We start from the raw sequence: 27,047 nt of genomic DNA on the forward strand, positions 1-27,047 counted from the left end.
AATTGATATATAGGTCACATTACAAGGTTGCCATAATGCTTCAGTTGTTTTAAGTATATAGATACTGTGCTTTTTAATGACAAGGTACTGCTAACAGAAATGTTCCTATAGCAGAAACACCAACGTAATAGCCAGGGGCTAGTTAAGGGGGTTGTTTCACCTTTATTTAACTTTTAGTATGATGCAGAGAGTGACATTCTGAGACAATTTGCAATTGGTTTTCATGTTTTATTGTTTGTGGTTTTCAAGTTATTTAGCTTTTTATTCAGCAGCTCTCCAGTTTGCAAGTTCAGCAATCTGGTTGCTAGGATCCAAATTACCCTAGCAACCATACACTGCTTTGAATTATAGACTGATGTATGCATAGGAGAAGGCCTGAATAGAAATATGAGTAACAATAACTTTGTAGCCTTATATAGCATTTGTTTTTTCAGATGAGGTCAGTAACACCAAAAATGAAAGTGTTTTAAAGTAATATAATGTTCTGTTGCTCTGCACTTGTACAACTGGTGTTTGCTTCAGAAAGACTACTATAAACAAGCTGTTGTGTAGCCATTCAAAGCTGAAAAAGGAGAAAAGGCACAGCAGATAAGAGATAAACTCTCTAGTATACAATGGGATTTTGTTATCTACTGTGTATCCTGTGCTTGACTGGTTGCTTCCATGCCTACACAGCAGCTTGTTTATATAAAATATATTTGTTGCATCACCCATCTGATGACTGTTTTGACTAGAAATAAGCAGCTGCAGCCTTCATTATTGACAGAGCTGTGGCTATTGTAAAATGTATTTGTTTTAGATTTTTCACCTCCATTATTTTGGAGTGAAAGTGTTAGTTCTGGCCAGAAGCGCGTGTGTGGAATTTAGTGGCCAGAAGGCTGATATTGGGACTAAATGGATGTCATTTATTTAATATTTGTGATACTGTTCGTGCGTGTGATGACTGTGTATTTTGATTCCCAGAAAAATTACACTGAATTTACAAAGGAGATGGTTATGAAACCACAATTTTGTAGGACAGCATCTGATACAACTGAAATGCTTTTATTATCACCAAATATACTAGGAAACAAATATTGCATAAAAATACATTTCAGGTTTTGTTATTCTTGTTTTTTGAGCTGCGTTTGAACTGTGGGTGCAAGTAGCATAGGGATGCACTGAATCCTGGTTTTAAAGCAGACCTGTCACCCAGACATAAAAAGCTGTATAATGAAAGTCCTGTGCAAATTAAACATGAAATCCAAATGATTTTTTTCTTTAAAACATCCATAACTTTTATAAACCAATTTAAAAGTTTTAGCAGGCCCATACAGTATATTGCCTGCCTCAGGCATAGAGGCGTGGCGGTTGCTTAATTTCACTTTCCATTCACTACTTCCTAGATGTCACTGCACTCCTTACATTCCCCCTCCCTCCTCACGCTCTATAACTGTGTAGGGTATCATGCATGGCCATTAGGTTCCCCATTCTGGTGCATAAACAACATTTTAGGGTGAAATACAACTTGACTTGCACAAAATGGCACCTGCCTGCTTACTATGATTGTGAATTCCAAGACTGAAGGAAACAAAATTTAAATAAGATATATAGTGTGAGTAACGTTTATTTTGCTCAATTAACATGATAGAAAATAGTTTGGAATTATTTTTTCGGGTGACAGGTCCCCTTTAACCATTTTGAGCAGGATTCAGCCGAATCCAAGTGCCTGGTAGAGCCCAATCCGAAGCCTATTCATATATCCGAAGCCTTAAAAACATGTAAAATTGTCACATGAACAAGGTCCCCTTTAACCATTTTGAGCAGGATTCAGCCGAATCCAAGTGCCTGGTAGAGCCCAATCCAAAGCCTATTCATATATCCGAAGCCTTAAAAACATGTAAAATTGTCACATGAACAAGGAAATTGCATTTTTTAACCTTTCTTTACCCATTTTACATAAGCAAATGAAGATCAGGATTCAGCTGAATCCTTTATGAAAGATTGGCCAAATCCAAAAATAGTGGTTTCGGTACATCCCTACTTGTCAGGCAGCAGCACCAAACCTGGAAATTCAGCTCTTCTAGTGCAGAAAGTGATATTACCTGACCCCTCTCTGGTGCAGGAAAGGAAAGAGTGAGGGGGGCGGCATCACAGGAGCCACCTCAGGGCAGCTCCAAGTACAGAATCGCCCCAGCTACTTATTATTGTATATCTTGAGAACTGTGTAATAAAGGACACACACAATGAACGTTTAACCTTTTCAGTGCAAAGCATAAGGTTTGCAGTAATGAATTCTAAGGGTTGTTGTAAACTGATATACTGAGAGGATATGATACCTATAATCAGTACAGTACAATAGACATTGGCTCTTTCAGCTTGAATATTCATTATGCACAACTATATATCCTGAGGTAGCCATACGCAGGCTGACCTCCATAAGAGAGCCAATGCATTTATATGAGGCGGTCGGACAACTAATTTCTATCAGTATCACTAATCTTTGATCCACCAGAATGGCAAAATTTTTAACCTAAACAGACCTCCATACATGCCCATATGGTCAGGAAATACGACTGAAAATGGTAAAACTGCTTGAACATATTTGGTATGGTCAGCTTTATAGAGAAGAAAAGGTATAGGCACTTATGTTCTTTTTTTTTTTGGTCACTTTTTTGTTGTTGTGCTTGGTAGAAACACATCAAACCATGATAAAGGAAATGTAGGACTGGCCTTTATCTTCAGGCAGCAATATGCTGGCATTTTGAGTTCTAGCTGTTCCCAACCTACTGTGGTTCATGCATGCTGAAAGAGAATCAATTAGTTGGAAAATATATTACAGGTGTCTGAAATTCTAATTTATTTACAGAATTCATCTTTCTGTTTTGCAAAATGGTGTTAGAGCTTGTGTATCTGGAACTTCCTGGTAGGATCAGGGATAAACCATTTGTCCCACAGTTTGGCATGGGAGTGGGCATGTTGCCAAGGCTTGTATCTTCCATTCCAATGGAGCAGCTTTGCTTCCCGAAGAACGCTCTCAGGGATGGGGCTATCAGGACTCCAACCTTTCACACAGACAGAATAGCACACTGTTAGCAATCAGAACTGAGGGAGCTGAAAGATGGACAAATCGATTGAAAAAATGTGCAGTGGGGGGGGGGGTTAAGGAATTTATTACATTATGATAATGACCCTTGGGTTGCAAATGTTTTTTTAGGTCCTTCTTGAATGGGAACTAAAATCCAGCACAATTTTCAGCCCTAGTACACAGGCTCCCTAGGCTTATTTTAAACATGTCCTAACAAACTTTTTGTATTTCTTTACTTGCCGTCTACTTTTTTGGAGGAACTAACAATTTTTGGTTTTTGGTCTTTTGTATAGGCACTGTTGGACTGGGGCGAACTGTATGTCCTACTATTTTTTCACTTGACTCTAATAATTACATTGACTTTGGTAGTGCTTATACTATTTGGAAGCACCATCTCTCCCCTTCTTTTTGCAACACGGGCTTAAAAATCCCATCGGATTGAGGGCTGTGTCAGTTCATTGATGTGGTCCTCGATACGCCCGCCCATTTTCGCCTCGTGAAACGATCATTTGGCCCTAGGGCACAAGATTGGATCAGCCAGATCTGGCCCACCTGAAAGTGGGCATGTTGGAGATAGATCCGCTCGGTTGGCGACCTCGCCAAACAAGCGTATCTCCATATGTATGGTCTGCTTAAAGGTGGCCATACACGGGCCGATAAAAGCTGCCGACAGACCGAGTCGGCAGCTTATTGGCCCGTGTATGGGGGCCCCCGACGGGCTTCCCCGATCGAGATCTGGCCGAAAGTCGGCCAGATCTCGATCGGATGGGGTAAGTAAAGCCCTATGTTTCCTCAAAACATTCATAAGCCAGCAAATTATTTTGACACTTGCTGATATAACTAATATTGTTTGGGTTTCTTCTGTACCACCCACTGGGATATTGGCCTTAGGCCCCTGTAACACACACACACACACTTCCCTACACTGGAGCAGAACTAGGAGGGATGAACTAGTTCTACTATCCATCCAAATCCATGAGGCTTTGGCTGAATCCGGAAGGACTTGAATTTCAAACCAAATGCCAGTTAGGCTAAGGAAGAGTAAAAAAGAACCACACTGGCAACATGCGGGAAAAAATGCAATTTCCTTGTTTATGTTATAAAAAAAATCACGTGAATTTAATGATTTTGTTCGGCCAGGCACTTGGATTCAGCCAAATCTTGTCAAAAAAGTCAGAATCCCAGCTGAATCCCAAACCTATCTTGAATTCAGTGCATCTCTATCTACCATCTAATGCCTGTGTGTGTGAAAATGCAGCAGTTGCAGACTGAATTGTGTGTTCTGGGCTGGAACCTTATTTCTGGAACCTTAAGGTTTCTCTACAGTACAACTACAAATGGGCCACAGGTTGTATGGAGTCGTTTGTTGGTATCTAAACTGTGCATGGTGTATAAATAAGATTTTGGGAAAAATGCATAATAGTGTCCACAACATGATGTCTGCCTGCTTGCTGTGACTGTGAATTCCCAGACTGAAGGAACCAGTTAAATAATTTATATAAGGTAAGTAAAATTTATTTTTTTTGACAAACCCAATAGAAAAGAATTTGGAATTATTTTTTAGGCTAAGGCCAGACGATGTGAATCTTTTCCTGCAATCCACTCCTCTGTTGCTACTTTGTGCCTGCGAATACATTGCCTCAGCACGGGTGCAGACAGACGTAGTGGATTTCGTTGCCAAAAAAAAAAAAAGACTTTGCATTTCACGCCGTAATCCATCATCATGCTCCTGAGCCAAGGCAATGTATTCGGGTGCAGGCACATTGAGAGAAGAGCAGCATCAGAGGAGGAGTATATTCTTCACCTGCACAAGCCTCATCATCTGACCCTAGGGAGGCCAGTCCCCTTTAATCAAAATGGTTTGCTATTGTACTTACCCAGATATCGAATGTGCCAGTATGGGGTAATAGGTGAGTATTTTTCATGAAACACAATGAGCATGGGAGGAGTTGCCACACCACCACCAATGTTGCTGCTATAGAGATTTTCTCTGAAAACAGAGGGAAAATATACTTAATACATTACAACAAAATATACCCTAATAATTATACCCTAATAATTACAACAAATGCACTTTTACAGTAAGGGATAAGGTCGTTTTTGGAAACCCACATGCACCAGTGTTAGGTGCACAACTTTTTAATCTATTAGTGCCCGGCCTAACAACATCACCTCCCCGCCCTCCCACCTGAAGACCAGTATCACACAGCAAAAAAGATGGCAACCCTATGGCTTAGAGAGGGGAACACCTAGACTGATCCTTGCAAGTGCAAATTGAACGAGCAGGTGCACTAGACCAATATACTTATGTATGTGCCCCAACATGGCTGGCCACACCAGGATCTCCATCCCAGTGTAGAGGAAATAGAGCTTGCTCCCCCATCTGTACTGTAAGCCCTGCCAGCTGCACCTCTGGTGGTAGAAGCAATTTTAATAGTATTAGTATTTACCAATATAAGTAATAGTTGCCCTTTAGGTTGTATTGAAATAGCAAAGTAAAGTACTTTAATTAACCCCAGCAACTGTTAAATGTAAAATTTTAAAACGTAGGTTTATGCTTCTGCAACTTAACGTTTTGTTCAAACAATGACTAATAATGTAATATACATACTCTACATTTTTCTTCATCCATTTTTCCAGCTGCTTGGTAATATGTTGCTCTCGCCACTCTGTCAAATTGGCCACAAACACTCCTGGGTTGAACGAGCAGGTGCTTGGACTGATGTGAAGATTCTGAATGGCTTTTTTTCTGTAGTCGAGAAAACCCATATATGTGTTCTGCATGAGAAAAAAAGTGGCTGGATCTTAAACTCACATACATTGCATGTTAATGTAGCACAGCACCAGCATCTGCATCAAAGCAGGAAAACAGAGTTCAGCCTACACCGGTACTGATATTGTGCTAAATCTATATGTGGTCAGTCTTCCTGCTGCTCTATTAAGTATTTCAAATTCACCTGCCACATGTAAAACATATGAAGCAAAACAGATCAGTATCTTACAATTGCCAACTGACTAACCCAAGCTAAAAAATATACTTGATGTTACATTTACATTATATTATTTATGTTCTTAGAGAAACAAATAAGTCATATATCTTAAGAAAAGTTTATGATGTAGCATTCATATTCTAAAGACTTTTGCAACTGGTGAGTTATCCGACTTTCTATTCTTTATCTTATAACGTGAAAATGAAAATGCTACATAGTTGCTAGGTTCAACAATTCTTGGCAGCCAATAAGCATTTTCATTGTGAGAATTTTATTCAATTAATATCTCATATTTGTATTTCTCTCTTTAGTCCCTTTCCAGTCTATCTTTGAAATCACTGCCTGGTTGCAAGGGACAAAGGGACTTGACCAACTAGCTAAAGCTGCAGAATAATTAGACACTTACCAATATTACATCCTACCAAAAGTCAATTAGAAGGTGAATATTCACATTTTTCTTTTGGCAAATACAAGGAAATATACAGGTAGTTAGAAAGCAACCTTCATATTAGAGTATTTTCAGTCAGTAAAAATTAAGTGTTTTCTCTCTAAATCATGCAAACTGTGTTGTATTTCAGATATGAGTGGAAATAGTGTAGATAGGGGTCATCATGTTTTAAACTAAAACTGCTGGTGGATATACTTAAACTTTGGTGGCAAAACAATCCTGTTGGATTTATTTAATTTTTAAATGAGTTAGGGTATGGTGATCCAAAATACAGAAAATTCCCTTATCTTGAAAATCCCAGGTCCCAAGTATTAAAGATAATAGATCCCATACCATTTTGTTAGGACTTTCAGTGACATGCACATAACAATTTATCTGACATGCAGGGGCACATTTACTAATGGTAGAATATTGAGGGTTAATTAATCCTCGATATTCGACCCTCGAAGTTAAATCCTTCGACTTCGAATATCAAAGTCGAAGGATTTAGCGCAATTCGTTTGATCAAACGATCGAAGGAATAATCGTTCCATCGAACGAATAATATTTTCGTATCGAACGTTTCGAAGGATTTTAATACATCGATTGAATGATTTTCCTTCGATCCCAAAATGGCTAGAAAGCCTATGGGGACCTTCCCCATAAGCTAACATTGATGCTCGGTAGGTTTTAGGTGGCGAAGTAGGTGGTCGAAGTTTTTTTTTTTTTCGAATATCGAATATTCAAACGATTTTTTGTTTGAATCGTTCAAATCAAGGTCGAAGTAGCCAAAATACTTTGAAATTCGAAGTATTTTTTATTCTATTCCTTCGCTCTAGCTAAGTAAATGTGCCCCGCAGTGTGCCACATTTTATATTTATTTTTCTCTCTACCTGTATGCCTTCTTTGTGCACTATTTCCTGTGTTGTACGTGGATCACAATCTTCAGAAAATGCAGCCGCGTGACCTCTAGATATTTTTGTTTCATAAAGCTCCTGGATGTCCCCTGGTGTGCCAAAAGTACAAGAAATGTTTTATTAAAATTTTTTCACAAGTTGATTATTTTAACTTTTACAGTTAAAGGGGTTCACCTTTAAGTTCACTTTTAGTATGAGATAGAATCACCAACTAACCAACTTTTCAGTTGGACTACATTATTTTGTATAGGTTTTTAATTATTTGTCCCATTCTTCTGACTCTTTCCAGCTTTCAAATGTTACTTTTTACTACAAGGCTACAAATGCATTATTATTGCTACTACTATTGCAACTTTAATTACTGATCTTTCTATTCAGGCCCTCTCCTATTCCAGTCTCTTTTTTAAATCAATGCATGGTTGCTAGGGTCATTGGAATATGGCCAAAAGAAGTCTATGGCAGGAGAACACAAATAGAATATAACTTCTGTCTGCAGAAAGCTAGACTATTGCTTAGGAGAGGCCTCTTCCATCAAGCAATAATATTACAGATTTATAACTTAAAAGTAATATGAGAAAGAAACTAATTTAGAAACAAAATCTTCTTCATTTGTGACTTGCTTCCTGTCTAAATCAAGACCATTTGGATGTATGTATTAAAATACAGACTGCTCACTGCAAAAATGCTGAATATTTAAACAATTAAGATAGCTCAAGTACTGAAAGGTCAGACGTCTATAATATAGCACGGGTAAGGGACTTGTTAGCCAGAATACTCAGGACCTGGGGTTTTATGGATAAGGCATATTTCCATAATTGGGATCTCTATTAATTAAGTCTACTTTAAATTAATTTAAACATTAAATAAACCCAATAGGATTATTTTGCTTCTAATAAGGATTAATTATATCTTAGTTTGGCTCAAGTACAAGTCTATGGGAGATGGCCTTCCCATAATTCTGAGCTTTTCTGGATAACGAGTTTCTGGATAACGGGTCATATACCTGTAATATAATAATTATAACTGAGCATAGCACCAGAACAATATGAAAGCAAATGTATTACAAACTATAGAGTGACTACAGTTATATGTTTATTGCACTAGGAAATGAATTATCTTTTAATTAAGCACCATCCTGAGATGATGGAATCTTGTCCCTTTAAAGAACAAAATCCCCATGCCTCGTTAACTGGTAATGGTTGCCTGGAATCATCAGGGGAGTACTCAGCTAATAAAAACAAGATATACAGTTGTACAGGCTTTTTCAGATTGAAAGTATGTCAGCTTTGCTTTTTACTAAGCATGCTTTATGGCTGCACTTTGCAAAAATCCCTGGAATCATAATATTTGTACCCACATGAGATACTGGTGTTTGTAGAATCCACAGAAATATAGCAAAGACCTGGCTGTTTCCAGTCCATGAGGAATGTTAACTAAGCATGCTAACCCAGGAAACCAGAGAGGAGGGAAAGAAATTTGACTGCAACCCATTACTACAACACTTGTTCACATTTTATTGCAACAAAATTGCTTTTCATTTTTTTGCACTTTCTCCTTATACCGAATTAGTATTTCAATTTGTTTACATGCATCAATGGCAGAAGAACATACCTTGTACAATGACATCATCATCCAGATAAATCACCTTCTCATGTTCCTGGATGAGGAGTGGTAAGTAAAAACGAACGAAGTTCAACTGATGCATATTGTGAAAAGGAAGGAAGAATAAAACATGTAAGCATTGTGAACTTGTCTTTAGTTAGCTGGAAGACTTCTATTAACTGAGCAAACCGTGAGCAGTAAGTTGATAGGTCCCTGGTACAGTGTTTATACATATTATAGCTGAAAAAACTTGTTTAGGAAAGGCCACAGATGCCCTGTCAATTTTTTTACGTGGGACAATTTTTTTACGCACAAGACAATTTATCTAGCTCCAAATGCATTAAAGGAACAGTTCAGTGTGAAAATAAAAACAGGGTAAATGGACAGCATGTGTAAAATGAAAAATGTTTCTAATATAGTTAGTTAGGCAAAAATTTAATTTTATAAAGACTAGAGTTAGTAAGCGACTTAAAGGGGGCCCACATGGGATATAACTGTTCAGTGAGTTTGCAATTGATCCTCAGCATTCAGCTCAGATTCAAAAGTTATGTCACAGTTATGACCTATGTGCCCCTCCCTCAAGTCACTGATTTGGTTACTGCCTGGTAACCAATCTGTGGAAACCAAGAAAGTTGAAAAGCAGGAAGTAGTGTTCTGGCTAATTATGTTAGACATCCAGTCACTCCAGCCTTTATACATTACATTTTTGGCTAAATAACTATATTGAAAACATTTATTTATTTACCCAGTGTTTATTGTTACACAGAATTGTTCCTTTTAAGCCAATGTGAGTTTTTTCTTGTGGCAACTTTTTTTTGTCTCTGCAATATTTTTGAAATTGTGCAAATGCATTAAAGTCAATAGGCGTTTTTTATTATGGCAATTCTTTTTTTCTCCTAATGCATTAAATTCAATGGGCTGTTTTTCTTATGGGACTTTTTTGTCCAAATGCATTAAAGTCAATGGGCGTTTTTCTTATGGTGACTTTTTTGTCTCTGCAACTTTTTTGTTGCTGCAAATTTTTGCTGCCGTTTTGTGACAAAATTTGCCTGCTGCCTCAGGTCAACATTGTGTCTGTCAATGAACCTACACACAGGAGCAGAAAGAAGCGGACTGATATCCGCCCTCTGTGACCTCAACCTTAGGCATCAAGTGAAACCAGAGCAGTAGAAAAAGACTATTCAAACAAGTGCAAATGAGCTAGTGCAACTGGGAAGGCTGGATATCTAAGCTGATTCTAAATAAGTTAAGGATTTGTAAGTGGTCTGGATGAAGTAACAAGGTTGACAAAAAAAGCAGCTCATAAGAGTTAAACAAGCATGGGTTGGTGGACATAAAATGAACAAAATAAGGTAGCATCTGGATAAAGGTCACTTAATATCAAATGAAAATCAAGGGAAGTAATATCAAATGAATTCAAGGGAAGTAATGTCAAATGAAATCAAGGGAAGTAGGCTGACGTTCCAACAATAGGTATAAAAGTCCCCTGGTTCATATGTGTTCTTATAACGCTAAGTTTGGAAAGCTTGACATTTCAAAAATAGGTGCAGTAAAAAATGCAACTTGCAACAACATGCAACATTATTTTACCAAGAAAGTAGTAGAAAGTAGTAGTAAGTTAGTAGCAGTGATAGCAATTTAATCAGCGAACTTCTAGATGCAACAGATCAGTTTTTGATTTGCCTGGAACATATTCATGTTATATAGAAATGTACATTTTGGATAAAAGATACATTTGTAGAATATGCTAAAATAGCAGCCTATTGTCTCCTTAGAACTTAGAACATCAGAACATCGCAGCCACAAACCATTTCCTTTAAATGTGGTGACTAGGCAGGTTTTTCAGTTTAAAGTAAGATTATTGACAGTATCAAATGTGTTGCAAATGATTGTGGGTTTCTATGTTTTGCTACTTGGGAACATCACCAGATCAGAAGTTGAAAACACATTTTTAAACTATATTTAAATATTACTGGCCCCACAGCAAAATATTTTTCAGGCCCCAAAATGTTTAGAGGTTGACTGGTTTTACCAATATTTATTGAAACGGTATATAAATTAGGGCCTCATGGGGCCCTTATACTTCCTGTGCCCTCTGCAGCTGCAGGGTCTGCTTCCTCTATAGTTACACTCCTGGGTACAGTAATTCTTTGACTGCTGTAATGCAGCTGAGTACTGATTCTTTAGTAAACAAGAAAGAGTTTGTTCAAGCTCAGCAACCTGTAACAACCATCAGCAATTGGCTTTTACCGGATTAGCGCACTTAGAATAATGAAATAAAACATCTCATTGGCTGCTATAGGTTACTGGACAGGTAAAACCGTTGCATTTTTTACTAAAGAAACTTATTTAGACAATGTGTAGCAATTCCCTGTAAAACAATTCACCCAATACCCAGTGCCGTTTGACAAAAATCTTTACTTACAGGCTGGAGAAGCTCAGGAAAAGCTGCATCAGGTCTTACTTTGCCTTTAAGCACCAATGGATTGAATTCCACTATTTTAAAATGAATTTTATTTAATGGAGTGCCCTCAATCCACTTCCTAAAAAGGAGGAAAATATACAAAAAGTAGAATCCATATAGAGTGAGCAAGTAAATGACAAGCAGGCAAAGAACAATTACCATTTTAGTTATTATTGGTTATTATATCTGAAATGGTTTTTATAATCTGCAAAGAAATCTATAAAGTCCAATTTTTTAATCAATGTTCTCATCTAGCTAGAAAACTGAACAATAGATGTGTTTCCTAAACATATGTGCAAGGTTCATCAATTATGGATATAATTCATTGCCTGCCAGGGCTCTTTGATCTTCCCGTAAATCCAAGAATAACCCAGAAACATACATTTTATGGTGCTGGATATTGATTTACTACAAGCAAGTACTGAAAGGCCTGGTGCTGTAATGGTCATTTTCTCTTATTTATGCAGCTCCAACACATTTATTGAGCGTTATACAAAGATTATACATCATTCACATAAATTCAGATCCCAATGAAACATAAAACACACACACACACACCCAGTTACAGCACATGGGCAAACTTATTGCCTTTTACTACATATGGGGGGGCATGCATCTACATAGCTGTAATTACACAACGTGAACTGAAGATGCTAAAAACAATCAATACCTTATGTGCACTATTGAATTTTTCAGACCAACTATATAGAACAGCACATTGGCTTCAGTGTTACTGTAGATGCTGTTAATTGCAGCTATAGTTGCCCCCATGCGACTTCTGGCAGCACATATAACAACTGGAATGACATCTTCCTCCATTTCTTCATCTGCATCTGGATTGAAGAAATGTATTTAATTAGTTGCTATGGGGGTGGAGTCGCCATTCAACAGTTCAGTAGTATGCCTGACGTGAGGACTCTATTAACCACACCCAATATGTTTCTCTGCAGCTTTAGTAGTAATGGTACATAGAGTGATTTTAAGCATTTTGTTGCCCAGGCATTATAAAGCTTCATGTGTGCGTGGATGAAATGCTCAAAATCACTACAAGTAAGTGCCCAGTGCAGTCAAATGACAGGCACGTATAGCTGAAAAATGTTCAGTGATGCATTTTTGAACAATCACTTCCTATTGATTTACTGCACTAGCAGGTGATTCCTACTTAAAGTGAATGGAGGACAATTTTGAGCCCCACCCATGGAGCGTCAAAATAGTCATATAACAAAAGTCACCTGGGTGTAGAGGAGTAATATTTAAAGGAAAATTTGGTTTAAATAATGTCTACACCCAGAACTCTGTGTAGTCCTAAATCTGAATTTGCCAAGTCAAATTCTCAAGTGTTTCAGTGTAGACAATGTATCAGATTGCTCATGTTGGTATAATAATTAGATGGTTCTTAGAGGCAAGAGAACTTAAGTGATTTCCAGTATAAAGGGATATAGGATTAGGCAGTGGGCCAGTCAAGATAAGTGATTCCCCACAGGGTTCCTTTTATCATTCAGGCTTGGACCCACCAACCACTGCTACAGACTGCCCCAATTGCTACACAACAGCTTATTTATAGAAACAAAAGTAGAGTTTCTGAAGCAAAGACAGCAGTTTTACTAGTGCAGGGCAACAATGAATTATATTTTTATTACTTAAAAACAATTTAATTTTTTTATGTTACTGTTCCTTTAAAATTAAAGGGGTGGCTCACCTTTAAGTTAACTTTTGGTATGTCATAGAATGGCCAATTATAAGCAACTTTTACATTTTTGTTCATTATTTATAAATTTTTTTAGTTATTTGCCTTTTTTCTTCTGACCATTTCCAGCTTTCAAATGGGGGCACAAATGCTCTGTATGTCTAAGAATTTATTGTTATTGCTACTTTTTATTACTCATTTTTCTGTTCAGGTCCTCTCCTATTCATATTCCAGTCTCTTATTTAAATCAGTGCATGGTGCTAGGGTAATTTGGAACCTAGCAACCAGATTGATGAAATTGCAAACTGGAGAATGACGGAATACAAACTAAATAACTCATCAACAACAAATAATAAAAAATGAAAACCAATTGCAAATTCGTATTAAAAGTTAGCTCAAAGTTGAACAATCCCTTTAACACCATTTTATCCAAACTCTTTTTGGGAGAATTTTTTTTTGACCACTAACTTGCTGTAAAGTAGGAATTCATTTTCCACTCACCTTCATCTTCTTTGTGTCTGGATACCTTGTATACTGTACTGTACCATATTGCAAAAAATGTCAACACAAGCAGAAACAGAAGAATCTGGTTTACTGAAATAAGAAAGATAATTGCTAAAATAAAAATAGCAAAAACACAAAGCTGTTTCAAGCAAATTCTACTACAATATTTTACATTATAACAACTAACTATAACAACTGCAATTTATTTTTTGATTTGGCCACCTATTGAAGTTTTTAATCACAATCATCAATAAACTACAAAGCAAATAAACCTTTTCTAAAGGTTGTAAAATGGAGTTCAATTTACCTTGCAGGGTAAAGGAGTAGAAGGTTCTCACTCTTCATTATTGTAAACTTGATCACAGAAACAACTGTACAACTTTAAGAGTATATTTTTAAGAACCAACTCTTCTAGCAAGTATAGCAGATTGTGGGCGTTGGATTATATATATTGTCCTCCAGATAATGTTTCAAAGAGAATGTGGACATGAATTAGGAAGGGAGAGCTTTTCTTATACGTACTGTATGTTGCAGTTGGGTAAATACACAAACAACTTTCCAAAAAATAAAAAAGTGTTACTAATGTTCCCTATATATTCACCACCCCTCATGTATTTATATTTATAATTCTTGATTTTTGTAGATAAAAATGACTTACTTCTCTTCAAAACAGCCATAAGTACAGATTTAACTGGATCACCTGATAAACAGAATACAAGAGGTATAATCAACTCTCGAATGGCAAGAATATAATACTTATGGATGAAATGCTCTCAACTTTATTTGTAAGTTTAAATTGGTGATTTTTGTAGATAAAAATTACTTACTTCTCTTTAAAACAGCCATAAGGACAGATTTAACTGGATCATCTGATAAACAGAATACAAGAGGCATAATCAACTCTCGAATGTATATATTCCTTATTGCAATACAGGTATGGGACCTGTTATCCAGAATGCTCAGGACCTGGGGTTTTCCAGATAATGGATCTTACCGTAATTCTGATCTTCATATCTTAATTCTATTAAAACATTATTTAAACATTAAATAAACCCAATAGGCTGGTTTTGCCTCCAGTAATGATTAATTATATATTAGTTTGGATTAAGTACAAAGTACTTTTTTATTATTACAGAGAAAAATGACAATTTTTTTACATTTTGGGATTTCATATCTGTATATGGATGAACTGCTCTCAACTTTATTTGTACATTTAAAGCAAAAGTTGAAATTTCCACGTACAAGCACAATTTTACAAGACAAATATGGACTGCCACACCATGAATAGCAATGCTGATGTAAACTAATGAAATCAAGAGATGATTAATTACAGAGGAACCAGAGCAATGAGATGAAGTACATATAGAATGGTGAATAAAAGATTGTTTATGTCTCTCGCAATGGTAGTGTTTGGAATAGTGATCTATGAGCGTGAAGCGTTAAAACTACACATTGAACTCACAACCAATATGTATGTATCAGGGCCGGCCTTAGGCCAATTGGACCAATTGGGCCCCGCACCTCTGGGGGGCCCCGCACCACAGGGCAGCACAGATAATATTTCCCTCAGCACATGATGCTGCTTGGCCTGCCCCCAACTTTGAGAGTCCAGCCCATCCCCAAATCCATAGGTCTAGCCTGCCCCCAACTCTCATAGGCCCAGCTTTCCTCCAACCTTGATAGGCCCTGCCTGCCCCCAATCCAACCAAGCCTGCTCCCAAGCTGAATCGGCCCAGCCCCAAACTAATTGGCCCAGTCCACTCTCCTATTTCCTCCCTCTCTCTCTTACCCTGTGTGCCCCTATTATGTTACCTTGTCTGCCCCTTTCCTTTCTATTTTGTGCCTGTATGCCCTTATTTTCCTAAATACTTGGTGTGTCAATAGCCAGCAACACTTTGTCTAGGGGCCCCGCCAACATGGTCCCAATTGGGCCCCACATTTGATAGGACCAGCCCTGGTATGTATATATGAATGGTAAGTTTATTTATATGTGGAATTCACACTATATATAGATCTCTCTGTTTTTGAGGTAGGTGGGTTTCAAGTTCAGCAAGTAATCTCAACTGATAATTTATATTCTGGATACTGACAATATAAAAGCCCAACAAGCTGCTGGCTGCTTTACCACAAGATGGGGAATAGTAAGCATACTACAAAAGAAAGTGTTGCTGACTGGTGGAGGCAAGGTTTTGAGAAAACTTTTGTTAACAGTTCAGTGTGAAAATAAAACTGGGTACATAGAAAAATAAAAATGCAAAATAAAAAATGTTTCTAATATAGTTAGTTAGCTAAAAATTTAATGTATAAAGGCTGGGGTGACTGGATGTCTAACATAACAGATCTCTAACTCTGAGTTAGTCAGCGATTTGAAGGGGAGCCACATGGGACATAAGCGTTCAGTGAGTTTGCAATTAATCCTTCGTATTCAGATTCAAAAGCAAACAGTTATGACTCATGTGCCCCCCCATCACGTCACTGATTGCTTAATGCCAATCAGTGGAAACCAAGAGAACTGCAAAGCAGGAAGTGACTGGATGTCTAACATAAGAGCCTGAACACTAGTTCAGGCTCTTATGTTAGACATCCAGTCACTTCAGCCTTTATACTTTATATTTTCTGCTAATTAACTATCTATTTGCCTAATTTTTATTTTTATACTGAACAATTCCTTTAAAGCAGTACAAAGAGGAATGGCATGTGTGACATTAGCTTAAAGTCACATGCTTTCTATTTTTAGGGCAAATGAGAGTAAAAGTGAATGGATCATGAAAAAAGGTTTAATGGCTTTTTAAACGGGACAGGGGTTCAGTTTTAGGTTAACTTGTCCTTGAACATACTTTCCCTCAAATGCATGAAGACATTTTACAAATTCTCTCTACAAATTTTCCAGTGATTGCTTGACTGTGCTGTAGTTAAGTCTTCCTCATACTCAGGAAACAAATACAACTATAATACACAAAGCAGAAATATACGGTAACTCATTATGTTAAGCTAAGAAATGCTTCATGTGTATTTTCGGATTTCCACGCCACAAGTCTGGTCCTCAGCTTTGTTCTGCTTCTCTCATTCTGACTTGGCCTGGCTTCACTTCTGAATATATGAAACTGATTATTTGCAGCTTCAGCTCCAGTTATGACTCAGCCAGCTGAAACGGCCATTCTGTTTATGTGTTATTTAAAAAACAATAATTTATTGCTCTAGAAATGACTTGGCTAGATTTTTATATGTAACCCCCTGATTCAGCTTACCTTGGACGAATAATCAAACAAATGGTATTTATGCTTTAGAATGTAGTTTATCATATATTTACCTATGCTACAGTTAGAACTACAATGGCTGTTAGTGTTTTTTGGTTACATTCTCTGTTTAGTTAGCAAAAACAGCTAACTTACTGTATTACTGCTCTGTAATACTCCTGGCTTGCTTCAGAATAAGGTGATATCAGCAAAATGTGAATGGAACCGTGGATAGTAGGTAGTCCTACTGGCTGGTAATTCTCTACCTAGTACTTGGGAATGAGAATGAAGGAAAAGAATTTCCAGCAGGGATTACTGCAAACAAACTTTTATTCCAAGTAGTGGCAGACACGACACGTTTCAAGTACAATACCCTTTATCGATAAAAGGGTATTGTACCCGAAACATGTCGTGTTTGCTACTACTCAGAATAAAAGTTTGTTTGCAGTAATCAGGGCCTTGATCCGCTTTTTAATGCCGGCGACGCTGATAATCTTGTGGGCGCGTGATTAAAAAGAAGTAGAGAGTGAGCGGAAAAGGCAGGGCAGAAGAGCCAAGCCTTCCCAGCTCATTAGAAGCTTTAACTGGTGAAGAGCACAATGGAGTGATTTCCATGGTAACTGGGTTCCCTGCAATGCTTCCATGTTTGCGCCGCGCGCATGCCCAGAAATCCGGCGCTGTGTGCATGCGCACAAGAGAGGCAGGGGTCCGGACAGGGGCCCTGGGGCAGCAGCCCCAGTGGGCCCCAAGCCCCCCAGTCCGACCCTGGCAGTAATCCCTGCTGGAACTCCTTTTCCTTCATGTATGTTTGGACCATATGTAGCAGTTGCAGCACAGAGCAACCATTAAGGAATCGGGGAAAAGTTGTCTGAAAATTTGTACTGACCACCATCCCCCTCTTCTATTTGGACTTAAGGTGGCCATACACGGATAGATCCGCTCGTTTGGCGATGTCGCCAAACGAGCGGATCTCCCTCCGATATGCCCACCTTGAGGTGGGCAATATCGGGCTGATCCGATCGTGGGCCCTAGGGCCCAACGATCGGATCCTAGCGTTCACCAAACGGGCGGTCGGATCGCGGGACCGCATCAACGAACAGATGCGGCCGCGATCCGACGGGATTTTTAATCCCATCCGATCGAGATCTGGCCGACTTTCGGCCAGATCTCGATCGGGGAAGCCCGTCGGGGGCCCCCATACACGGGCCAATAAGCTGCCGACACGGTCTGTCGGCAGCTTTTATCGGCCCGTGTATGGCCACCTTTAGGAATGAGAATTAACAATGACATTGTTCTCACAACTTGTGTTACAATTATTGGAGACAGTTTACTAAAAACTGAGTTAGGGCATTCAAAACACACATCAATTGTTTTTTACTGCAGAAGAACATGCAATAATACAGAAGAATTAACCTTTGGTTATGTAGGTCCCTATATAAACAACAGCTATAATGCTATTTACCTTGATCTGAGTACAGCAGCAGGAGTAACTGGCCAAGACAATATGGGAATGTATCAGTGGCTACATTCCCATCTTAGCCAATAGTGGATGTTTTAGGAATGACACAATAAATCTAGGGACTAGCCATACTTTGGCCTAAGAAGTGTTATAACATTCCTGAGAATAGGTCAACTCACATTCCACTGGGCATGTTTAAACTGCAAAAACTGATGGGTCAGAGGTTTCCAGTGTAGCCATTTATCAACTTAACTTTTTGGCAGACCACATTACTTCTACTGAGTATATTATGGATGTCTTATATGTGTTGCTACTTTGATATTTAGGAACCTTGCTTTCATTTTTGGGTAGTTTCTTGACAATAGTGCATCCAGAAAAGAAGGGTAGCCTGGGCAATGAGTTTTGTTTGCATTGGGGCCCTGCATATTTGGCATGTAGTTAATATATGAATGTGATTTTGAAGCACCAAGACACAGAATGAACAATTTGCACAACATAAAGGTGCACAGACTCTGTAACTGTAAACAATTCTGGGGGTATTTTAGTTTGGGTGATGCTGTGGCACAAAACACAAGATAGACTGGAACTATGGCTTATGTAAACAGGACATCTCCTATTCATCTTTTAGTTGGAAATTTTAAAAGTATAGTTAGAGAAATTCAAAGTTCATTCACTACAGCATCTCAGTCTAACTGGCCTTCAACTCCATTCCACTTCTTTGGCCCCCCTGGCTGTCTAGCCCCACAATTTTTGAACTTCTCTTCTAGTCTGTGGTTCACCATTAGCAATTAACAGCTATTAATTCCAAACTGGAGAGCTGTCATATGAAAATGAAAAACCCAAATCAAGTCTTATTGCAAAATTATTTACATACTAAAAATTACCTATTCAAGCTCAAATAATGATACTTATATAACTTATATAACTAACTGTACCCTTTGAAACACTTGATTTGGTCTAATTAAATTTTACAAGTCACTGTGTAGGTACTTTATATATTTATTCTTTTTACTCTTTATGGAAGCATGCTTTTTTTCTTTCTTCTATTTTTTTTTTCCATTTTTAAGCATGATAATTATAATATATACAAGTCAATATTAATGTGTTCAATATTTTGAATTTATTTCATAATATCAATTAAAAAAAACTGACAAAACAAATGATGTGCCTTGATTAAGTGGGCAATAGGCAATGAAAGGCTCAAATACATTAGTGATTAGCCAAAATATAGGTGCTTCAAGTTTACGAGAAAGGGGGAAATATGCATATTTTATTTTTACTATACTCCATGAATGGTCTAATTGAGGGCTATAATTTTTAAAACAAATATTGCATCAATTATTTTAATAACATTAGTTGAGAGTCCATAACATATGATACTATTTTGGAACAAAGTTAGATGCTTCCTAAACAATATGAAAACGTTCTAAATATTGTTCGGTACATACCAGTGATATTTCCTTTCAGGCCAGCCTTTCGTATCGGACATTGTTTTCGTTATAAAGTTGATTAACTTTCCAGTTCAGCTTGCGTAACTGCATTTAAAAACAATAAACTTTCCTTAGTTTTGCTCAGGGGGTAGTCCTGTGTACTGCTGGTGAATAAGTTGTTCTTTGTTCGCCTTTGTTCAGTGCAGGTTGATGTGCAGCTCCAAACAATAAAATGCTGCATTTGCTAATGGAGACAGCCAGAGAAATGAGTTCCAGATGTGAATAATCCAACCTCTGCACAACCGTCTGGTGATCTGCATACAGATTTCTGCTTTCCTAATGTAAAAAATAGCACTGCAGTAACAAACTACTTTTCAGTTAACTAGGGCACATAAAGTGAGATAATTGGAACGTCATCACAGCTGAAGTTGTGCAAAAACACTTAGCATACTTTTTGTGCGGGTATAAGGCTCATATTACAAGCATTGTGATCATGAGCCTACAGTACATTAAAGCTGTGAAACCAATGTGATTGCCCATTTATCTGTTATAGCTCCAATTTAAAATATTGGATTCCATTAAAGTAATGATGGAATTTGAAAAAGAAAAAAAAAGCCTGGAGTGCTAGGGCTGGCTGGGAGGTAAACTAAAATCCGTGGAAGACTGCATCAGTTCCTCCAATACCCAGATGGACAGGAAAGCAAAAAAAAACCCAGCATCTTCATGAATAAACACAGCTGAGACAGACAACACATTCTCAATTATACTACAAAAACTGAGTACTCTGGTTTGAGTCTTCAATAAAAAAGTTGAAATGTGAAAGACTCACAATAATAAACCAAAGCAACTAGTGTATTAAAGGAAAATTATAACCACCAAACAATGTAGGTCTCTATGAAAATATATTTTATAAAACAGCTCATATGTAAAACCCTGCTTCATGTAATAAACCATTTTCATAATAATATACTTTTTTAGCAGTTTTTGCCATTGGGTAATACTAAATAGAAAATTGCCATTTTAAAAAATAAGGGCCGCCCCCTGGGATCCTAGGATTCACGTTGCACACAAACCATACATGTTAAGTCACATGAGCCAATTAACAGAAAGTTCTGTCTTTTGCTACCACACTTCTTCCTGTTATAGTTAGAGCTGTATTATTTCTGGTCAGGCGATCTCTGCAGCACAAGGACCATCATGAAGTGGTGGTTCACGGCAAGAGATGTAAAAGGGCAATATTTACTCAAATATATAGACCAGTTTGGTAAAATGCTTTAATGTGCCACTTAATAGGAAATAAACTGTTGCTTAAGTATTCATTTTGGGGGTATCATTTTCCTTTAAGTGGCCTATAATAGGATCTTACCAAACTGGAATATATAGTGAATAAAGTACCCCCTCTTGTAAAATATAAGGATATTATAAGTCACTGAGGAGTTTCATGACCATATAAAAACACGAGGCCGAAGGCCGAGTGTTTTTACACAGGTCATGGAACTCCGAGGTAACTTCTAACTTGATCGGCAAATTCTAATCATTATGCTAATCAAGCAACAATTCGTTGTGACTATTTCCTAAGTAATGCAAACTCCTAGAAAACAAAAATGAAAAAATCATATAGAAAATAGCTCTATTAAAGGGCACACGGATACTAGATGTATTGTTTGGATATTCCTTTATGGATCCCGATAATCTGGCTACTGGAATTTATTGGATTTCACTTGCCTTCTATCCTGATTTATCTCTTTCTTTTGATTTTGTTTCTCTTTTTTTTTAATTTTGAGCTGTATTCATGTTGGATATGATTTTGTTCTAAAATTAAAATGTAATAAAAAGATAATTAAAAAGAAAGCTCTATTATGGTCAAATAAATAAATTGGTTCATAAATGTTATGAATAAATGAGTGTGATCATTTATTTGCTTAAAACAGATCCTAATAAATACAAATAGTGGGGCATCAACCCCCTTATAGGCTAAAAACTGAGGGAAGAAAATAAATAAAATATGCAAGTATGCAATATTAAATTAATTTACTATTGCAAAAGTGAGTACTTCCCCTGTACCTGAACACATCAGCTTCTCCAATTCTCCAGGGTAGCAGCACTGTACGCACTGCCTTCCTAATAATAAATGACCCGTAGTGTCTTCTACTATTAGAGTAATCACTTACAATTTGGAGAACCTATCCTCGGATTTATTATATGTCTTCTACTATTATACGGTTTTATCCGCTCCCTTAGCTGAAGGTTCAGGGCGGTGCACCTGGACCTCCTGCAAAACTTGGTGAGTTCGACTTCTAAAACCTGAAATTTTTATTTATATCTTCTATATTAGAGTTTAATATATTTTCTGAAGGTCAGTAAAGGTTTAAAAGAAAATCTCAGCTCTATTTCTAGTTCTTTATTTTTGTATTTTTAATTTATATACCCTTTAACCTTTCCCTTCCAATAATACAGAATCTACCTGGTTGCAATGTCAGTTAAAGAGTAGCTGCCAGCAGGATAGTGGTTATGGAACCAGTATTTTGCTGATGGAAGTAATGTAAGCAACTTTGCAATTAGCTGTAATTTTATAAGGTTTTGGTATTATTTGCCTCACTATTCTCAAAGGGTGCTTTGGTTTCTGTAGTAATCAACACCAACCATAAATCAGAGTGACTTTTTTTTTTTTGCCATTTCTACATTTTTTTCTATTTTTGTTTAAGCTTCTGTTTAACCCCTTCCTTCCCACACTCTTGTTTAGAAATGACAGGTTGCTCAAAAATCACAAAGCTCCAAAAATAATATAAATTAAATGCAAATTGCAATGTTCTTATAATATCTCTGTCTACATATAAAATAGTAATTTTAAGGTTTCTCCCCAGTAATTTATAGGTCAAAGTAAACATTTATATTAAAGTATCTCTACAGTATGCTCCTTGTTTATAGGTGTGCTTTCTGTCAAAGTGAATTACATTACCTAAGGAGGTAGGATGCTGTTATGATAACTACGGACAATAGGTGGTTCCACCTGTTAGCATAAACATGAACACTGAAGAAAATATGTGCATTTCATTCACAATCTTTCATTTTCAATTGAAGCTGACAACTTCATTGCTATATCACATGAGGTATGTGACAAAGAGCGAACAACAGTAGGCATAGGTTCCTTGGTGAAAAAAAAGAGAAAAACCTCATAAGTAGAATGCTGTATTATTTTGATGGCTGAAAATAAGGCATAACCACACTGACAACCTGCTAGACTAAGAAATGTCCTTTACATTCCCTATTCATATTTGTAATGTCCCTCATTCATGTGTGTAGGCATAACAACATCTGAATAAATAAGAAGTTAATAAAATCAAGTGTAAGAATGTTCTACTTTTAAAAACTAATGAATTTATCTTAACTCAATTTAACCTCATGGCCCAGATTGGAGTGATAGAATAATCTGACCCCTGGGCCAGCAGCTGGATCATAATAGAGGCCCATGGAGATCTGCTGAGAAAGCGCACCAATGCAATCCTCATCTGCTGAGAAAGCGCTCTAATGCAATCCTCATCTGGTGGCATTTTTAGACCCAATCAATATATGGTATATTAATTAGGAAGGCCCTTCAGATGGCCCCATATATGGACCAAAAAACTTTCAATTCAGTCTAGAGGGACCAGCTTTAAGGCCCTCAATGAGAGAGATTGATGCTGATTTGCCTCAGATCGGTAACGTAAAACAAAATTATCATTTAGTGAGCCTTGGGTTTATCTTATTGCAATAATGACTGGTTTATGTTGGCTAACAACTTGAAGCAAAGCTGAATCCATGTTAGTGAATGATGGCCCTTGCCTTAGGCCCATTATAATAAAATGTATATTTTTCATGTTACAGGTTTTACACCTTTGGCCCTCACAAACTGTGCATATTTGTGAATGATTTCAATATAGCAAAGGTGTATCATTTATTGGCTGCAAAATTGTTAAATAAAACTGAGCTGCTGTGTGAATATCAAAATAAAACTATGAGACCCTTAAACAGGTCTGATAACTTATGAATGTACTAAACATGTATTCAGTGTACATTATGAGTGCAAATATAAATTACACAGTTGGATGTGATCATAGCAAAATGGAGTTTGTTCAGAACAGCCCAGTGCATCATCACTTCAGAAAACACAAGAACATTAAATAACGAATAAAATTATGCCAAATTTTGGATCCTTTAATAAATATTACACAAGCGTACTATTAACATAACTATAAAGCAACTTATAAACTAGGTACACAAAGCAGAAGAATACACATAAAGAGCAGCAAATAGAGTTATCTGCTGCAATATAAATACATTTAGCTGATAGAAATTGTTAAGAGATGTAAATGCAAACACTGCAATGAGTTTTTTTATATATATATTTATATTATTACAGTCCAGCAACAAATGCCTTAACTCTGTTGTTGAGCTCATCACCTGCTGCAGAATTGTTTTCAAAGTCTTCCTCAACATTTAGTAATAAAACTGGAATATTTTTCATGTTTTCAAAACTAACTTCGGTTGTCTTCTTTGTCAGCCAACTTTCATGTTGGTCATGAAGCTTCTCAAGGTACTGAAGTTGCAGAGTCTTCTCCTCCTTTCTGGCCCTTCTTTGCAGTCTCTCAAAACATTTTTCTGGAGTTGCCCATAGGTAAATAATTCCATCCAGTGCAACTCTTCTGGAAAATTCTTGAATGAGAAAAGTGTGCCATTCTTGATACAAAGTCCACTCCATTTCATTTAAGTGTTGGAGTTCATAAAGGGTTTTAGCAAATATATATCTGTCACTATAAACAGATCTCTCAAATATCTGAACATGCTCCTGCTGCTTTAATACTGGCTCTGAAAGTGGCTGAATTTGTATTTTAAATCGACTCATACAAGAAAATGTCTGGAACGTGTAAGACCATCGTTTGGGGTCATCATACATCAGTTGCAGGAGGTTGTCCATGGGAGGTTTTGAGGAAGTCGTTGTTTGGAATGAAGTAGATTGAATATTCTGCCATTTCTTTAGAGGCTCTGTAGCAAAACTCCATTCTTGGAATGTATTGGATAGCAGCCTGAGAAAGGTGGATTTTCCTACTGCTATATTTCCTTCCACAGATAATCTTTTCACTTGCATTTCTTTGTTAGAACTAAGATTTGTAGAAATTGACTGTTGAAGTGGTTTGGTAGTTTGACTTTTCATGAAGTGTACATGCTGATTTTCATCTCTATGAACAAATGTACAAAACAGATTTAATTTGATCTTCTGGGAATAATAGCAATGAATTTCTGCTGCATCCAAAAGTCGCCAGACTTTAGATAAAAACATCTGTTAACACAAAATTGTAAATCTTAATTTTAAAGATAAAAAAGTGATGAATACTTTTAGAGCTATGTAAATTTACAACAAGTACCAAGGCAAGGGATAGTCGACCTTTTGACATCCCAGATGAAAACTGCAGATTCGGTATCTACTTACCAGCTTAGCTAGATCACTGATGCTTGCTTATCCTACTAATTAGCATTTTAAATCTCTAGTGTGACTGTTAATTGGATCCATTTGTTTTTAGTATGATGTAGACATTAATATGCTGATACAAGTTGCAAGTGGTCTTTTTCTTCCATTATCTGCTTTATGAATTTTAATTTTGTTGTGCTTTTCTGTTTTTACGTATTGTTCCACACAAGTTCTCAAGGGCATGTGCCTAGGATGACTGGCATATTTGGAGGGTTAATAGAGAAATAAATAAAAACACTTAAAGGAAATGTCAACCCAAAAAAAATAGTTTTGCCTCATAAAAGAAAACATAATTCTAAGCAACCTATATATTCATTACAAATGTTCTTTGTTATTTGTATATGTATTGCTGTTGAAAGCAGTGTTTGTCCCTTTCTGTTCTCTGGCTCAGACTGTTGATTCAATGTAAGAAAAGGCAGCTGATTAACAGACCTGTCTGCTGGAGAACTAAAGACTTTTGCAACATTGTTTAAAAAGGAAGAACCAGGAGTTAAGCAAATGGTGCTTTCAATAACAACAGGTTTTACAAATAACTTGAAAAGCACTGGATATTTTTAATAAATGTATATTGGAAAGTTGATTAGAATTATGTTTTCTTTTATTAGGCAAATGTTTATTTTGCGGTTTACTTGCACTTTGCCCCTAGTGCACCACTGAACAATTGTGGCTAAGGGTCAGGCCACACTGGGCGTTTTGGGGAGATTTGGTCGCCTGGTGACTAATCGCCTCGTTTTTGCAGCGACCTATCTCCCCAAACACCCTCCCTCACTCTGCGCCTGCTAAAATGAAAAAACGTTGGCGCTTATCACACGCGCCGATCTGAAGGCGTTTTTTTTTTTATATTTTAGCTGGTGCAGAGTGAGGGAAGGCGTTAGGGGAGACTGGTTGCTGCAAAAACAAGGCGATTAGTTGCCAGGCAACCAAATCTCCCCAAAACGCCCAGTGTAGCCTGACCCTAAACCAGGTGACAGAGCTGAGAGGGAGGGGGTACCCATCTCTTCTGTGATTAGTGCATGCGCAAAGACTGTCCTGCTAGGGCTGAGCAGTTGTGATGCTGATAAGAGTCCAGATTTCAGATGCCTTCTATAAGAAATTATACTTGTGTAATGAGTGCCCCACTGGGTCTATCAAAATCAGGGGCTTACTCGGACACCAGTGAAGTTAGGCTCAATGATGTATAAGGAGTAGGAGGCACTGCAGTGCCATTCAAAGCTGTTTTATTTTACATCTATTTCTTTTTTATTATTTATGCTCTATGACTTCTGAAAAATCAGTGTTATTTGTCTATTTCTAGACAGCAAATAAAAATAGCTTAATTGGTTAACAGGTTCACAAGAAAAACGGGATCCTATTTCTAATCATTCTTTTCAGGTCAACCATATTCATCTTTTATTGTGACTTCTAAACTGCTGCCTGGTTGCTAGAGAGAAGAAGCCCTAGCAATTCCTAAGCCTTCACCTCTGCTGCTCAACTGCCCACGTACTTCATGTAGTCACACATCACTCACCATAACCTTAGCGTGTACACTTACTGCATTATCTATACAAACCTCGAATAATAACCTTCTGTGCCACTGAGTGGTGATATAACAATCTCTTGCGTTCAGCTACGCAGCACAGAACACCGCCATGCACAAGCAGGAAGAGGCATCCGACAGCGCGACGGGTTGCATTCTGGGACTTGTAGTTTTACACCTCACGCAGTTTTCATACTCAGCATGACCGTAGAGGACATTGCGGTTTATGTTGGTAAAACGCG

General features: G+C 37.3%; 2 protein-coding genes across 7 annotated transcripts; both read right to left on the reverse strand.

Moving 5' to 3' along the window:
• Positions 1-1,321: 1,321 nt before the first annotated feature.
• glt8d2.L (glycosyltransferase 8 domain containing 2 L homeolog) lies at positions 1,322-26,958 on the reverse strand. 3 transcript variants are annotated; one of them, XM_018252340.2, is made up of 12 exons: positions 26,839-26,958; positions 19,802-20,119; positions 14,486-14,527; positions 14,317-14,358; positions 13,656-13,748; positions 12,138-12,300; positions 11,429-11,546; positions 9,013-9,097; positions 7,378-7,490; positions 5,679-5,845; positions 4,945-5,057; positions 1,322-3,044 (listed from the first exon to the last, which is right to left on the reverse strand). In XM_018252340.2, exons 3-12 carry the CDS (start codon positions 14,502-14,504, stop codon positions 2,878-2,880), a joined length of 1,080 nt encoding a protein of 359 aa, XP_018107829.1. In that variant the 5' UTR covers positions 14,505-14,527; positions 19,802-20,119; positions 26,839-26,958; the 3' UTR covers positions 1,322-2,877. The 3 variants fall into 3 exon arrangements, with proteins under 3 accessions (XP_018107829.1, XP_041442212.1, XP_018107830.1); XM_041586278.1 differs by lacking the exon at positions 14,486-14,527; XM_018252341.2 differs by lacking the exon at positions 19,802-20,119 and having other exon boundaries at positions 26,839-26,946.
• Positions 23,957-26,982, reverse strand: dguok.L (deoxyguanosine kinase L homeolog). 4 transcript variants are annotated; one of them, XM_018250927.2, is made up of 2 exons: positions 26,852-26,982; positions 23,957-24,999 (listed from the first exon to the last, which is right to left on the reverse strand). In XM_018250927.2, the coding sequence occupies exon 2, from the start codon at positions 24,972-24,974 to the stop codon at positions 24,177-24,179; it is 798 nt and encodes a 265-aa protein (XP_018106416.1). In that variant the 5' UTR covers positions 24,975-24,999; positions 26,852-26,982; the 3' UTR covers positions 23,957-24,176. The 4 variants fall into 4 exon arrangements, with proteins under 4 accessions (XP_018106416.1, XP_018106414.1, XP_018106415.1 ...); XM_018250925.2 differs by having other exon boundaries at positions 23,957-25,100; positions 26,839-26,969; XM_018250926.2 differs by having other exon boundaries at positions 23,957-25,100; positions 26,852-26,962.
• Positions 26,983-27,047: the final 65 nt, after the last annotated feature.

Source organism: Xenopus laevis, chromosome 3L, assembly GCF_017654675.1.
Source record: "Xenopus laevis strain J_2021 chromosome 3L, Xenopus_laevis_v10.1, whole genome shotgun sequence".
Taxonomy (NCBI): domain Eukaryota; kingdom Metazoa; phylum Chordata; class Amphibia; order Anura; family Pipidae; genus Xenopus; species Xenopus laevis.